This window comes from Setaria italica, chromosome VIII (assembly GCF_000263155.2).
Source record: "Setaria italica strain Yugu1 chromosome VIII, Setaria_italica_v2.0, whole genome shotgun sequence".
In the NCBI taxonomy this organism is placed as follows: Eukaryota; Viridiplantae; Streptophyta; class Magnoliopsida; order Poales; family Poaceae; genus Setaria; species Setaria italica.
The window spans coordinates 13,269,969-13,286,164 of record NC_028457.1 but is presented as its reverse complement, the minus strand read 5'-3'; the positions used below and the strand labels follow the sequence as shown (position 1 = coordinate 13,286,164).

Below are 16,196 nucleotides of genomic sequence, written 5' to 3'. Positions count from 1 at the left end.
TTTAACCCTTTGGTACCATTTCAATTCTTCTTCTCTTAAGAGTTCAGCTAGTCTCTCGTTAAGGACATGTTTCAAGTTGAGCTCATTTGGATCTACCTGAATACATTCAGCTTTTTTATCTAACTCAGCAAGCTTATTTAGTAATTCTTTCTTTTCCTTCTTATATGCGCCACTAGTATTTTTAGCCCACCCCCTTAGATATTGCCTCAATCTCCTAATTTTTGCCTGCCATCTATGTAGGGGAGTGTGGCTATCATTAACACCTTGCCAAACTTCCTTGACCATATCAAAGAATCCATCACGTAGCAACCATTCTAGTTCAAATTTTGAAACTAGGTCTAGTATTATGTGTAGATGGGTCACCCGTGTTTATAAACAAAGGAGTATGGTCAGAAATTTCACGTGTTAAAGCATGCACTATGGTACGCGGGAGAGCTGTCTCCCAATCCGTACAAACTAGGATTCTGTTTATAGCGTAATTTGGCTAGCTTGTTTATTTAGTAGGCCAAATTATATTAAGTACCGACATAATTGATCTATTGACAGAATACATGTTCAGATCGTCAGGTGCTTCACCAAGTAAAGAATGCATTTTTGAGTTCAGGATTGTTGAAGGGCCAAGTTTGGTGTGCGTGCTGGATATATTTTGGAAAGCAATATGAGTCTGGATATCAGGTGAGAAGAGAAGGAAACAGCAAACGTGAAGTCCGGAACGGCGATAGCTAAAGGAATTTTTTATACGTGACTAGTAAAAGTGCCGTGCGTTGCTACGGATGGGTTCCAAATATTTACAATATATATTTTTTTAATTTAGATATTATCATTTTTTAAACTTTTATTGTCAAATTTTATCAACTAAATTAAACACATATTGAATTGAATAAGTTATAGAGATAGCTATTTTCCTTAATGTTACATCACCTATTTGGTAAGCACCTCTGTATACACAATATTCTTTGAGTATGTCTCGCTTGTGCTTTTATTTTCTTGCTTCTTTTTATTCTTGGTTTTCTCTCCTTTTCTTTTCTTTTTCTTCTTCGTTTTCTCCTCCTCCTCCTTATCTTCATCTTCTTATTTTGTCATTAGTATCCTTATATTCTTTGCTGCAGATCATGCTAAACGTGCTACTTCCTCTGTCCCAAATTATTATTCATTTTAATTTTTTTAATATATAAATTTTATTATGCATATATAGATAAATAGAAAAATTATATATAACAAACGAATAGTAATTTAGGACGGTGGAGTATTTGTTTGGCTGTTAACGGAGTAATAGTAATTAGTAAATTGACCCGAGCTGGATCTTACGGACGGTCAATCGGTTTAATGGTTAGCTAGTTTATTTGAGCAGTTAACATACCGAGGATATAGATCGTGACATCGTGTACGTTTTCCAGAAAACTCCTGTGACATCAGGCTTCTTCCATAGGGTCGGTCATTGCTGCGCTTATTTTTCGTTTTTAACCCTCCGCCACAGGGATGGGTCCCACTGCATCCGTATCTCGGTCTCCTGCTATTCTGCCGGCTGCCGCCGTTCATGCCCCTTCCCTTCTTCTTCCCTTGCTAGATCCACGTGCCACGGAGGGGTGCGGTAGCAGCGGCGCGCGGGCCGGGGAAAGCTCTCTTGCCAGGCCACGCGGGACTCCAGGGCGAGCTCCCGGCGACGCCAAGCTGGGGCGAGGTCCCCCTGCCGGGACGGCGGTGAGCAGGCTTCCGGGCCAACCTTCCCCGCGGGGAGTGACGTGGAGGGGCCATGGCTCCCGCCGGCGCGCGGCGCGGCGCTCCTGCATGCCGAGCGCTCGGCGAGCAGCGCCGCTGCGGCGGCTGCAGGGCGAGATGCGAGCGCGTGAACAGCTGTGGCTGCGCGGTGAGTAATTTCGAGGGGTCCGAACACCGATACCGAAATCCTTGGCGCCGGCCGCTGGAGTTCAGCAGTACTGTCACGGTTGCTGGTGAAACGGTGGAGCTACCCAGCCTTGGTGGATTCACGACCATGGATGTTCTTCACCTTCGATTTATATATTGTTCCTCGTGCCTTTTCTATTCTACTGTTCCAATTCGAGGCCGTTTCTTTTTTTTTTTGTCTGAGTTTCAGTCGAGCTTTGATTTTTTTTTTCGAACTAAAGTCGAGCTTTGATTCGATGATTCTTTGCTGCTGTATGAGTCGGATTGGGTTTCGACTTGTTGCAAAATCCACTTCGGAATGGAGCTAAACGCAAACGAGGATCGCCTTTTTTTAAAAAAAAAGTTTCGATCTGTGCACAGAATAGGGACCCAATCCGGCTCACATGTCACTTATTAAGTTGGACCAGATAAAAAAAATTAAGTTGGATAAAAAAAATGGGTAGAAGTGATCCTCACTATGTATATAGGTATAGAATTGGTTGTTTGGTCAGACGAATAAGGATAGGATACGTACTCGTATTGAACTTTGGACCTGGACCGCTGGTATTTCCATCTATTGACTTCATGAGCAGATAGATTAGGAAGTAGCAATATTTTAAGCTTGTAATCAGATATATTTTTCTATACGTGCAAAGGAGTCCTGCTCCATGTTGCCATAGTCCAGGCATACCCATATATATACTTTGGGTAGATGACCGATTGTTATTTTTACGACACAATCTACATAATACAATACTATTTTTCATCTACGTTCTTTTTTCCAGCACAGTAGCTTGTAGTACTTGCCGAGTCCTAGCAGCTCTAGAGCTTGGTCAACCTTTGTTGCTTTGCTCGAAAAGCAATCATTCATCGTCACGAAAGTACGGCAGTTATTGTGTTGCTGCGCGAATCAATTTCGTGCGGCAACACAATTGGCGACTCCACTGGGATGAGAAAAAAGAAGCACACAATGGATGGCAATGGTCCCAAGGACAGGAGCACCGTCGACCCCGACAATGTCATCGTCATCACGCTTGAAGATCTATTTGAAGAAGAACGGCGGGATATTCAGCGAGAACTCGAGGAAGAGATGACAGAGGCAGAAGCAAAAGTTGGCATGCTATCAGAAGACGAGGAACGGCGTCATCAAGAAAATAGCTTCACCAACTTCTACTGCTCCGGGTAATACCGAGGTGAGTAAACCAATCTGTGCCGAAGAAATTGCTCATCTAATTGATACATCCGTAGCTAGTAAATTTGGTACAAGCATGACGAACACATGAGATTAATGATTCATTTACCAGTAAACTTGACGAATTTAAGGAGCAGTTCAATAAGAGTTTTGAGAATAATTTACCTTTTCAAGTTCGTTCAGTAATGCTGCAAATTAATGATGAACAGCTAAGAAAACAGCCGGTGCTTCCTGAGAATAATTCTGATAATTTAGCATATACTAATAACGGATCCGGTACATCAGCTAGTGCTTGTGCTGAACGATAACCAAAGTGGCCGGAATTACGTAGGAAATTTGGCCAACAATTTTATACCTGCTTTCTCACATACATAGCACTATTAGCCCTACTATTATGACTTCGGTTCCACCAAACCTCAGCAGCAATAACCGGAGTGTTGGTTTTAATTCTAATTTACAACAACCTTTTTATTAGATGGTGGCGTATTATACTCCACCTTTGCCACGGGTACCGGGGTTATGGGGCGGTACCAGACGCGTGCTTTAACAAAATTCCACAGTCTACGTCGTATCTTTCTTTACCGGAGATACCACCGCATACATATGTTGCATCTGTGCCTCAAAATAATTTGTTACAACCTTTTGAAATTTTAAAAGACTATCGGCTTTTTATACCGGCAACCTACCGAGGGGTACCTGAGGTAGTTGATTTGTCGGTGGGGGATCATCGGACCTGGAACTCGAAGGTAAAAGCGAGGGCACGAGATATGGGTTTATACAGGTTCGGGCCGCCAGAGTAGCTTCCCTATGTCCTGTTTGGGATATTGTGTACTGCGTCCTGCGTTTGGGTGTTGAGGTATGAGGAATTGATCCTCTGGTTTGGTTCTACCGATCTAGGCACCCTCGCCCTCCTTTATATACTCCAGGAGGTGGGAGTCCTAGTCGGATTACAAGGAGGAGTCCTAATAGGACTACACGGGATGAGTCCTAGTCGGATTACAGGGGAATCCTAGTAGGAGTCCGACTTCTTCCTTCCTTGTGGGTACTGGGGATCTATCCCCGTCAAGCCCCCGAGCGCTTCATAGTCGAATGCAGTAGTCTTCGAGCGCTTCATAGTCGAATGCAACATTCTTCGAGTAGTCTTAAGATTTTCGCCGAGTAGTCTTGGTGCTCCTCGAGTATTTTATCTGGCGGAATCTTCAAAGCTTCTCAAAGCTGCCATGAGGTTATGGTGTGCTCAAAGTCTTGATCAATTTGATATTGTAGTCTTCATGTATGGAGGGTGGCGAAAGTCACACTCCATATGGGGTAGCCCTCGAGCCTTAGGTTGAGTCATAGAATTAGGCTGAGGGTCAAAATCTTGAATCTTCTTTCGGCTTGAGAAAATCTTGGGTGTAGCTTATCAGCCCCTGAGCCTTGAATTGATCGAATAATCAACTTAAGGGTCTTGAATCTTCGCTCAAGTCATCATCTGAGTAGTCTTGCGGCTTCCAGTCTCCGAGCTTATGTGCCAGGTGAGCCGTAGGAGTCACGTCGAGTACTTATTGGCGCTTTAGCCCCCGAGCTTGGAAACTAGCTGTCATTGGGGATATTCTGAGTGGTTGGCACTTAGCCCCCAAGTTTGGGAACTAGCTATGCCGTTGGAGGTACGCTTAGTGTCTTGGAGCATCGTCGCCCAAACTTGATCTGAAAGAAAAGATGCGTACATTATGTAATATTTTTGTAAGTTTCGTAATATTTTTGTAAGATATTGAAACTGCTAAAATTTATTCAGTGACCAATATAAATATTATGTGTTATGCTCTTGTTTTGGTCATATTCTTCCCGAGTAGTTAGACTATTACATTTAGGCTCTCAGTCTCCGGGTAGCCGTTGCCACTGCGTGTGAGATCTTTGTCTTGTATACGCGTATGGGATTAGGCGTGACAAATGCATCCGAGGCTTTCACAAGTTAAGGCGTGTTCTGCTCGAGAAGAGTAGTGCCCTTAAGAGAAGACAAAAGTGAGAGTAGTCGGCACTGCGACAAAAAAGAGAGCACGATTGCACATAAGAGTTTGCTGCCCTCCGGCGAGTAGAGCGCGTGTTGTGCACAAGAGTTTGCTATCCTCCGGCGAGTAGAGCGCGTGTTGTGCGCAAGAGTTTGCTACCCTCCGGTGAGTAGAGCGCGCGTTGTGCGTGAGAGGAAAGCAACCTGGAAAATAGCTAGAAAAGTAACTTAGCTTGATTCGTTGATGATTGTCGATGAAGCCGTGGCAGTCGTTGATGAAGCCGCAACGGTTGTTGATGAAGCCGACTAGTCGGAGCTAATTCCGACTAGTTGTCGACGGTATGAAGTTTGTTCCGACTAATTTTCTAGTCAAGACGAGGAGTTGAAGTAGTCCGCCCTCGACTAGCTTTGTAGTCAAGACGAGTAGTCGAAGTAGTCGTCGGCGAGCGTTGCGACGTAGTCGGAGTAGTCATCCTCGACTCGTAACTAGTCGAGACAAGTAGTCGACCGTCCTCGACTAGTTTTCTAGTCGAGAACATGTAGTCTAAGTAGTCATCGGCGACTTGATGCGGCCGAGCATCGGAGTAGCCAGGCTCACATACACCTCTTGTGTGCATCAAGCGAATCGGAGTAGCCGGACTCACGTACATCTCCTGTGTGCATCAAGCGAAGAACTTGAAGTGCATTGGTAGCTTTTTTGTCGTGCGCGTAGCAGAGTACTTCGACATTTTTTATTTGCCGCAGCAGCAGGAGTGCAAAACCACAACAGCAGCTTTCGGTCTCGATGCACCAGCGGAGCTTGGAGCTTTGCTTCTGCGCTGGATGAGCATGCAACCTTCTGGTGTTTCTTTTTTTGTGCGTGTAGATGAATTCCATTTATTTGACTTGCAGCGGTGGGGAACAACTGGTTGCCTTGGTCTGCTAGCTTTGATAGCTCCCTTGTTCCTTTTGGATTGCGGCAAAACACCATAATAGCTTACTGAGTGGTACAACAGGCCAGCTGACACCACCGCCTTGATCTTGATGGGACAGCGACTGCTGAGTTGCTCTCCATTTCGGACTTGCTTTTCAGCGCTCGGCCTCGAACAAAAATGGACGGCTTCAACAGATGCCTTGAACTCGATGGACAGGCAAGCGCGGGAGACCATGACTTGAGCTCGACGCAGATCGCACGCTGATCCGCCAATCGATCTCGTACGGAGCATCATCGTGCTGGATTCAACTCGGACAGGGATCCGCGGCTTCTCTCGTTGAGTAGATTGATTTTGAAGATGAGGTCCTTCAAGCTCACTCGATGATCTCAACGATCACCCCTACCTAGCGTGCCAGATATTGGCTTTTTATATCGGCAACCTACCGAGGGGGTACCTAAGGTAGTCGATTTGTTGGTGGGGGTCGTCGGACCTGGAACTCGAAGGTAAAAGCGAGGGCACGAGACACGGGTTTATACAGGTTTGGGCCGCCATAGTAGCGTCCCTACGTTCTGTTTGGGATATTGTGTATTGCGCCCTGCGCTTGGGTGTTGAGGTATGAGGAGTTGATCCTCTGGTTTGGTTCTACCGATCTAGGTACCCTCACCCTCCTTTATATACTCCAGGGGGCGGGAGTCCTAGTCGGATTACAAGGAGAAGTCCTAATAGGAGTACACAGGATGAGTCCTAGCCGGATTACAGGGGAATTCTAATAGGAGTCCGACTTCTTTCTTCCTTGCGGGTACTGGGGATCTATCCCCGTCACTAACATGCTTAGAGAATTTGGTCTAGAACCTAAAGGTAGAGCACGTGCGTATCAAAAACCCTACCTAGATTATTTTGACAACACCATATCCTCGTGGTTTTAAAATTCCTGATTTTGTTAAGGTCACGGGAGAGGTTGGTAGGTCCACTTTTGAGCATATAGGACAATTCCTAGCACAATGTAGTGAAGTTGGGACATTAGATGTTTATAGAGTGAAATTGTTTCCTTTATCTTTATCTGGTACTACAATTCACATGGTTTGCATCTCTTGCTCCTAATTCTATTGTAACCTGGGTACAACTGGAGCAAAAATTTCATGAATACTTTTACAGTGGTGAAACTGAGCTTAGACTTTCACATTTAACATCGGTTAAGCAAAAATATAGTGAACCAGTTTTTGATTATATTAGGAGGTTTAGGGATGTGAAATACTGATGTTTCAGTCTAACTATAGCCAAAAAATATTTAGCAGATCTTGCTTTTCAGGTTTGCTTGCTCATATTAGAGATCGTTTAGAAGGGCAAGAATTTTCAGATGTTAACCAAGTTTTGTATAAGGCTTTGGCTCAAGAAAATCGTGCTAAGGAAGTTAAACAATACAGCCGGTTTAGAGAGAATAAGAGTAAAAACATAGAAAAGTCGGCAGTCAATGCTGTAGTCTATGATAGTGATTCGGCTAGTGATGATGATGTTTACATATGCATAGCCGAGTGGGTACAAGCGCCTAAGTCTAAACCTTTTGTATGCCCTACTTTGAAACCCACACCTGCTAAAAGAGAAGAAATTAGCTACACTTTTGATGTTAGCAAGTGCAACAAGATTTTTGATATCTTACTGCAAGGGAAGTTAATTAGACTCAGGGGAGGACATGTAATTCCACCTCCAGAAGAATTGAGTAAAAGGGCTTATTGTAAGTGGCATAATTCCTATTCTCATGCTACTAATGACTGTAATGTGTTTCATCGACAGGTACAATCGATCATTAGTGACGGACGATTGAAATTTGCAGAAGGCACTAATATGAAGCTTGATAGTGATCCTTTTCCCATTAATGTCATCGAGTTTGAGAACAAGAAGATGCTTATTCGGTCAGCTCAAGCCGGGTCTGTAAAAGGGGAAAACATTATTGTTGATGATAATGTTGCCCCAAGGATGATTAAGCCAAAAAATCCAGAAGTGGGAGTATGGAAAGTTAATGAAGGCAAGAAGCAAGTTCCAAGGTTCAGGCCAACAGTTAAGCAGCTGTTGGACAAGTATACATCACGGCAGGCCAGCAATGTGTTTAATCGGCTTGGAGGTGCTAAGCGTCCTCATTCTCCTTCTAGACATGGTTTTAGTGGTCAAAGGTACCGGAATAGAAATTCATATAATCAGCAACAATATCGCGAGATGGGGTCAACATATTTGGGCCGTGCACCTCCCATGCGCCTGCAGATTCCTCCATGGGGTTATAATTGCTCAGCACAATATTCTACTATATCAGTGGGTTGTTTTCACCAAGGAGTGAGACCATCTGGGCCTATAATTGCAAGACAAATGTCCAACAAGAGGGCTCGATTTGATCAGGAATCTAGATCACGTGGTGCTATTCATGGTGGCTATATGAATTCAGTTTCTAAAACTTTTGATCCAGCTGAGAGAGAAGCTGGTTTGCCTAGGGGGAAAGCATTTGCATCATCTATAGGTAGCCGCTCGCCTAAACATAATGCATATGGAAAAATTTATATGGGATGCAAGCAATTCACAGGTGGCGTCAATAAGCCAGTGGAAAGTTTAGATGAGTCTACTGTTTATGATCCGAAAACGGATGATATTCCAGGAAAGCAAGGTAATGGCGTGCAGCAGCAAGGCTCTAATATTATTTAGAAGGATACTACAGTAAAAAAGTGCAGCTTGCAGGTTCATTCGGAAGTTGATATACAGAAAAATTCTGAGAAGGCATATGGTGCATCACCAGACACTGGAACCTCCAAGGATGTACCAATGGCGAACAATGGACTGAACTCTAGTGCTGGCAAGCGACGTGAAAATTCAAGCAATACTAGTGGCAGAGCAGCTAGAAACTTATTTTGACAAACAGTAGGTTGAATGGTAGTCCGTTTGAGCAGTAGAGAATTTTTTCGGCTAAGAGCAGTACATTCATGCCAAGAATAGCAGTACCTCCATACCGGCCGAGAAACTTGTGAGGCAGTAGCAGGATCATGTCAGTTGCACCAGGGACAAAACCAAAGCCTCAGTGGTGCCCTGCAGGACTCACACATACTGAAAAGCGGAGAGTACAGCGGCTGCGAGCACTGGAAATTAGGGAAGAGCAATCTGATAAGAGACGCGATGAGTGTTTCAATCAAGCTAGGCCCATGGTGTCTACGAAGATGACTTGGAAAGAGAAGCGTATTGCGATAGAGGAAGGTAACACCATATATGGAATGAGTATTGGTGAAAATTCAGAAAATAGAAATAACATTCATGATACTATGGATATTAATATGGTGTTCATGTTGCCTTCTGAATTTCGTGCTGCTGAATCAGAAGTTGCTGAGCTTGATCTTGGCCCAAAAGATGCTATATTTGAGAAACCAGAGAAGCCTGGCCAGCACCTGAAGCCTTTATTCATCAAAGGTCATGTTGATGGTAAGCCTGTTGGTCGCATGCTTGTTGATAGTGGTGCCGGAGTTAATGTTATGCCTCTTTTGGCCTTTTCTAAACTGGGCTGAGATGAAAGTGATTTAAAGAAGACCAACATGGGACTTAGTGGGTTCTCAGGAGAGCTATCTGAAGCCAAGGGTATTATTTCTATGGAGCTAACTGTAGGGAGCAAAACAATTCTGACCGCATTCTTTATTGTTGATGTCAAAGGTTGATATAATATTCTGTTAGGACGCGATTGGATTCATGAAAATTGCTGCATACCTTCAAGTTTACATCAATGCTTGATTCAATGGGTTGGTGATGATGTGGAGGTGATTGAGGCAGATAATTCAACTTGTATTGCATTAACTGATGCGTAGGTTGATTGGCAACATGATGGGATGAGATGCTTGACAGGAATGGATTTTTCAGATTGTGATTATCTGGCTATTGGCAGAGATGGTTTTGTACCAGTAAATCTACAGCTGGTTATGGTAGCTCAGCTTAATAATTTGTCTTTTTGAACAATGAATAAAGAAGATAGTATCAAGTGGTTGCAAAAGCGTACTGAGCAGTATCGTTCAGGCAAGAATGGTATGCATGAAACTATTGAAGACTTTGACGATGTGGAGAAACTTGGACAGGGGTTCTTATCGGCTGATCCGCTTGAGGAAATTGATATTGGTGATGGAAGTATTCCCAGGCCTACGTACATAAATGCAAACCTGGAAGCTGATCAGAAAAGTAAGGTATGCGCATTGCTTAAAAAATTTGTTGACTGCTTGGCTTGGAGTTATACAGAGATGCCCGATTTGAGTAGGGAAATCTAGTGTTCGAAAAGAACTAGTCTAAAAAGATCCGATAGTCAAGATTAATTGTATACTATGCGCGTGTGCAGGGGCCTCCCTCATCAATTTTTTTCTTTATTTTTTGGGTGCAAAGCTATCGGCCTGGAGCCCGCTCGTAAAGGGGGATTACTGACCGGTATTAAAGGTCGATTCCCCAGTAGTGATTGAAGCAAACCTAACACTTTCTTGATTATTGAATGAAGTTAATTTTCCCATTTCAACATCATGGGAGAGAAATCTAGTGTTCAAAAAGGACTATAAAAAGATCCGATAGTTAAGATTAATTGTATACTACTGAACACTTCACACGTGGTATATGTAGTATACATGAGTAGTATAGGTAGTGTAAAGGTACCATGGTAAAAGAACATAAATGCATAGTTTTTTTACACTAGCGTAAAGTCTATAATATATGGAATCTCACTTTTTACAGTGTAGTAATTACTAAATTACACATAATAATGAACTGTTAGATCTCTTTATACTTGATAGAGTCGGAGTGCCCGATCTTTCGGTGAGTGGAGATAAATTCGACTTGGTAGAAGTAGACCCTCACGATCCGACTACGACGAGCGAACCCAAAGCACCAATGCAATCGCTGAACCAACTTCCTGTGGTTACCAACCTTGCCAGCGCAAGATCAGCCTGATCACGAAGATTGATTCCTGTCCGCAATCGAAGAACGAACAAGAAAAAGAGGCGAGCAATCTAAATATCACTCGAAGGTGGAGTTCTGAATCACACAAGGACAGCGCGTATTTGCACGTGTTCGAGAGTAGCTAAAGCTAGATGTAAAAGAAAACTCAAGTCGTAAACAAAAGGGACTCCAACTAAATAAAGGGGGCGCAGCCCCTGGAGTCCGGAGGAGGCGCCACGGCAGGAGGGGGGGCGCGCGCGACCAGGGGGAGGGCCACGGCTCCCAACCCTAGGCGCCCCACCTAGGCTGCCCTGTTGGGCCATCGTCTTATTCCGCTGGGCCTTCGTTCCTTAACAGCATGATGGAGTTTAATTCTCTCGCACGGGCCCGAGTGATTGGCCCAACTGGATGATCAACTGTAGGCGCCTGAGGTGGAGGAGCAACTGGAGGCGCCTGAGGTGCTGCTGGTGTAGATATACTCGTAGTGTCCTCATCATCCTCCCCTTCTTGAACTGAAGTCGTCCTCGACGGCAACTCCTCATCTTCGCCCGCATACGGTTTCAAATCTGCAACATTAAAACTCGTGGAAACACCAAACTCCGCAGGCAGGTCAAGGATATAAGCATTATCATTAATCTTGGTTAGCACTTTAAAAGGACCAGCAGCACGTGGCATCAATTTAGAACGACGTAAAGTAGGAAAACGATCCTTTATCAAATGCAACCAAACCAGATCACCCGATGCAAAAGTAACATGTTTTCTCCCTTTACTACCCGCAACCTGATATTTAGCATTAGCAGCAGCAATGTTTTGTTGAGTTTGCTCATGCAAGCTAATCATTTGATCAACATGTGCAGCGGCATCTAGGTGTGGGGCGTCCTCAGCATCAAGCGCAAACGAATCAATAGGCGCCCAAGGAATATAACCATAAACAACCTGAAAGGGACACATCTTTGTAGAAGAATGCGTTGCATGATTATAAGCAAACTCAACATGAGGCAAACAATCTTCCCAACATTTCAAGTGTTTATCTAAAACAGCCCGAAGCATGGTTGACAAAGTTCGATTAACCACCTCAGTTTGTCCATCAGTCTGAGGGTGACAAGTGGTGCTAAACAGCAATTTAGTTTCCATTTTATTCCACAGTGATCTCCAAAAATGACTGAGAAACTTAGCATCACGATCAGAGACTATTGTATTTGGAATACCATGCAAACGAATAATCTCGCGAAAGAACAATTCAGCAACATTGCTAGCATCATCAGTCTTATGACAAGGTATAAAATGAGCCATTTTGGAGAAACGATCAACAACCACAAAAATATTGTCCCTCCCCTTCTTAGTTCTAGGCAATCCCAAAACAAAGTCCATAGAAATATCAAGCCAAGGGGAAGTAGGAATAGGCAAAGGCATGTACAAACCATGGTTGTTCAATCGTGACTTAGCTTTCTGGCAAGTAGTGCAGCGTGCAACAAGGCGCTCAACATCAACGCGCATCCGGGGCCAAAAGAAGTGGGCAGCCAACACTTCATGCGTCTTGTAGACGCCAAAGTGCCCCATGAGACCACCTCCATGCGCTTCCTGTAACAACAAACGACGAACCGAGCTAGCTGGAACACACAGCTTGTTAGCGCGAAATAGGAACCCGTCCTGTATGTGAAATTTGCCCCATGGTTTGCCATGAATACAATGGGCGAAAGCATCTTTAAAATCAGCATCGTCCATATATTGATCCTTCACAGTTTGCAAGCCAAAGATTTTAAAATCTAACTGTGACAGCATAGTATAGCGACGAGACAAAGCATCAGCAATGACATTTTCCTTCCCGCTCTTGTGTTTAATAATGTAAGGGAAAGGCTTAATGAATTCTACCCATTTAGCATGACAACGGTTTAGGTTTGTTTGGGTACGAATATGTTTTAAAGCCTCATGATCAGAATGAATTATAAACTCGCTATTCCAAAGGTAGTGCTGCCAAGTATGCAAAGTGCGCACTAAAGCATAAAGCTCCTTATCATAAGTAGAATAATTCAAGCTAGCACCACTTAATTTCTCGCTAAAGTAAGCAACCGGTTTTCCTTCTTGTAACAAAACAGCACCTAGTCCAATACCGCTAGCACGCATTCAAGCTCAAACACTTTAGTAAAATCAGGCAACTGCAAGAGAGGAGCATTGGTTAACTTATCTTTCAAGGTGCTGAACGCAACCTCTGGCGAATCACTCCAAGCAAAGGGGACATCCTTCTTTGTAAGCTCATGTAGAGGCGCTGCAATGGAGCTAAAATCACGAACAAACTTGCGGTAGAAACCTGCAACGCCAAGAAAGCTTCGAATTTGTGTGACCGTCGTTGGTGTAGGCCACGCCCGAATGGCATCGATCTTGCTGCTATCCACCTCAATGCCCTGTGGAGTAACAACATAGCCAAGAAACGAGACACGTGTGCAAAACATGCATTTTTCGAGGTTAGCAAATAAATGGGCCGCACGCAACGCATCAAAAACAGCACGCAAATGTTCTAAATGCTCTTCCATAGACTTGCTGTAAATGAGGATATCATCAAAATAGACAACTACAAACAATCCTATGAAGGGCCTCAGAACTTCATTCATCAAACGCATAAATGTGCTGGGAGCATTTGTCAAACCAAACGGCATAACCAACCATTCATATAACCTAAATTTCGTTTTAAAAGCCATTTTCCATTCATCACCTAATTTCATGCGAATCTGATGGTAGCCACTACGCAAATCAATCTTAGTGAAAATAATGGCACCACTAAGCTCATCTAGCATATCATCAAGGCGTGGTATAGGGTATCGGTAGCGAATGGTAATGTTATTAATAGCACGACAGTCTACAGACATACGCCATGAGCCATCTTTCTTTGGAACAAGTAATACGGGAATGGAGCAAGGGCTAAGAGACTCACGAATATAACCCTTGTCAAGCAACGCCTGCACCTGGCGCTTGATTTCCTTCATCTCATCCGGATTTGTACGGTACGGTGCGCGGTTCGGAAGCTGTGCGCCGGGAATGAGGTCGATCTGGTGCTCAATGCCACGAAGTGGTGGGAGTCCCGGTGATAAATCTTTTGGAAAGACATCAGTGTACTCCTGCAAAATGTTAGCAACCGCAGGGGGAATATCCAAAGATGGTGCATCATCAAGTGAAACAAGCACACTAGAGCATATGAGGGCATAGCATGGCAAAGGAGCATCGCGTAACTCATCAAAATCAGCACGTGTAGCAAGCAAAACAGGAGCATTCAACTTGATTTCAGAATTAACAGAGGTCGATGGTTCAAGTTGTTTAGCAGTTTTAGCAGCTCCAGCAAGATCATCTTTAAGAATTTGTTCAGGTGTCATTGGATGTATAATTATTTTCTGACCCTTAAACATGAAAGAATAGTGATTTGAACGACCATGATGCAAGCTATCAGTATCATATTGCCAAGGTCACCCAAGTAACAGAGAGCATGCTTCCATGGGAATAACATCACAATCGACAAAATCAGAATAAGCACCCATGGAGAAAGGAACACGGACCGATCGAGTAATTCTAATTTTCCCACCATCATTAAGCCATTGAATGTGATATGGATTTGGATGCTTACGAGTGGGTAAAGACAACTTTTCAACTAGCGCGGTACTCGCCAAATTGTTGCAGCTGCCGCTGTCGATGATGATGCGAATCGACCGCTCCTGCACAACGCCCTTGGTATGGAAAAGAGTGTGTCGCTGATTCTTCTCGGATGGAGCGACCTGTGTACTAAGAACACGCTGCACAACAAGACTTTCATACCTATCGGCATCGCCCGGGTTGACATGTACCTCCATAGCTGCATGGTCAGTGGCAAGCATCGCATGTTGAGTATCTTCAGAATCACTAGCGAAAGAGTACTCACCATCGTCACGAAGAAGCAAAGTGCGCTTGTTCGGATAGTCCCGAAACACGTGGCCAAATCCTTTGCAACGATGACACTGAATATCCCGTGTACGGCCTGTGGGAGGGGCGGCGCCTGTGGAAGGGGCAGCGCTTGCAGGTTTGGCCGTTCTCTCGCGCGGTGTAGTGGTGCGCGTGGGTGGCGCAGGGAGAGCGGGTGCGGAGTTGGATGTCGAGCTTCTTCCTGCAAAAGAGTTAGAATATGTCTTCGAGCGGCGTCCTTGCACTTCACGTTCAGCTTTGCAAGCATATTCAAATAATGCTGTCATATCTGTGTAGTCCTTATAATCAAGTATATCCTGAATTTCGCGGTTCAAACCACCACGAAAACGTGCCATAGCAGCGTTGTTTTACTCCAATAACCCACAACGAATCATGCCTATTTGTAATTCCTGGAAATATTCCTCAACAGATTTGGAACCTTACTGAAAACGCTGCATTTTATTAAGCAAATCTCAGGCATAATAAGAAGGCACAAATCTGTGGCGCATAGCAGCTTTTAATTGATCCCAAGTGGTTGGAATGGTATTGGGATATTTGTGTTTATATTCACACCACCAAATTAAAGCAAAATCAGTAAATTCACTAATAACAGCTTTAACTTGAGAATTAGCAAGAATATCATGGCATGAAAATTTCTGTTCAACTTCTAATTCCCAATCAAGATATGCAGCAGGATCATATTTGCCATTAAAAGGTGGAATTTTAAATTTAATCTTGGAAAAAGAATCATTACCGGGACGGCGTGGCACGCAGCGGGCACGGCCTCGGCGGTCACCATCGTCCTGTTCTGAGTCACCACCATAACCCTGCTACAACTCTGTGACTGTTGTGTGCAATGCATCAAGGCGTGCCACAACTGTGTCGAGTGTGGCCTTAGCGGCCTTTTGTGCAAGGTCTAGCTGATCGCACCGCTCGGTCGTCGAGGAGATCGTCGAGTCAAGCCGTTCATGAATCGTCTGAATGTCCATGACAAGCCCTTCAACTTGTGCCCGTATGCCCTGCAGCTGGTTAGCCCCCGCGTCGACATCATCTGCCATGGTTAGCGCAAAGACAAGAACAAAACCGATGACAAAACAGGGGTGCAACGGCTCACAAGGCGCTCACACTAGTGCTGTTATCAAATTCTTATCCGTTCTTACCACGCACACAGGGGTGAACTGCAACCAACCGGTGGAACTCGTGAAAGATTGGAGGAGCGATTGCCTGGAGAAACAAAATCTGCTTGTCGTAGAACTATGTGGAGTTGTGGGAAGGCTGTACTCAAATGAAGTATTAGCACAATCAAACAATAATGCAAAGTTGAAATATAGTGCCAAACACGTAACAAGAGTTGCTGGTA

General features: G+C 44.2%; 1 protein-coding gene across 1 annotated transcript; it reads left to right on the top strand.

The window, feature by feature from the left end:
- Positions 1-2,985: 2,985 nt before the first annotated feature.
- On the top strand, positions 2,986-10,422 carry LOC111258175. The gene is made up of 2 exons (XM_022829014.1): positions 2,986-3,077; positions 7,769-10,422. The coding sequence occupies exon 2, from the start codon at positions 7,820-7,822 to the stop codon at positions 8,663-8,665; it is 846 nt and encodes a 281-aa protein (XP_022684749.1). The 5' UTR covers positions 2,986-3,077; positions 7,769-7,819; the 3' UTR covers positions 8,666-10,422.
- The last annotated feature ends 5,774 nt before the right edge of the window (positions 10,423-16,196 follow it).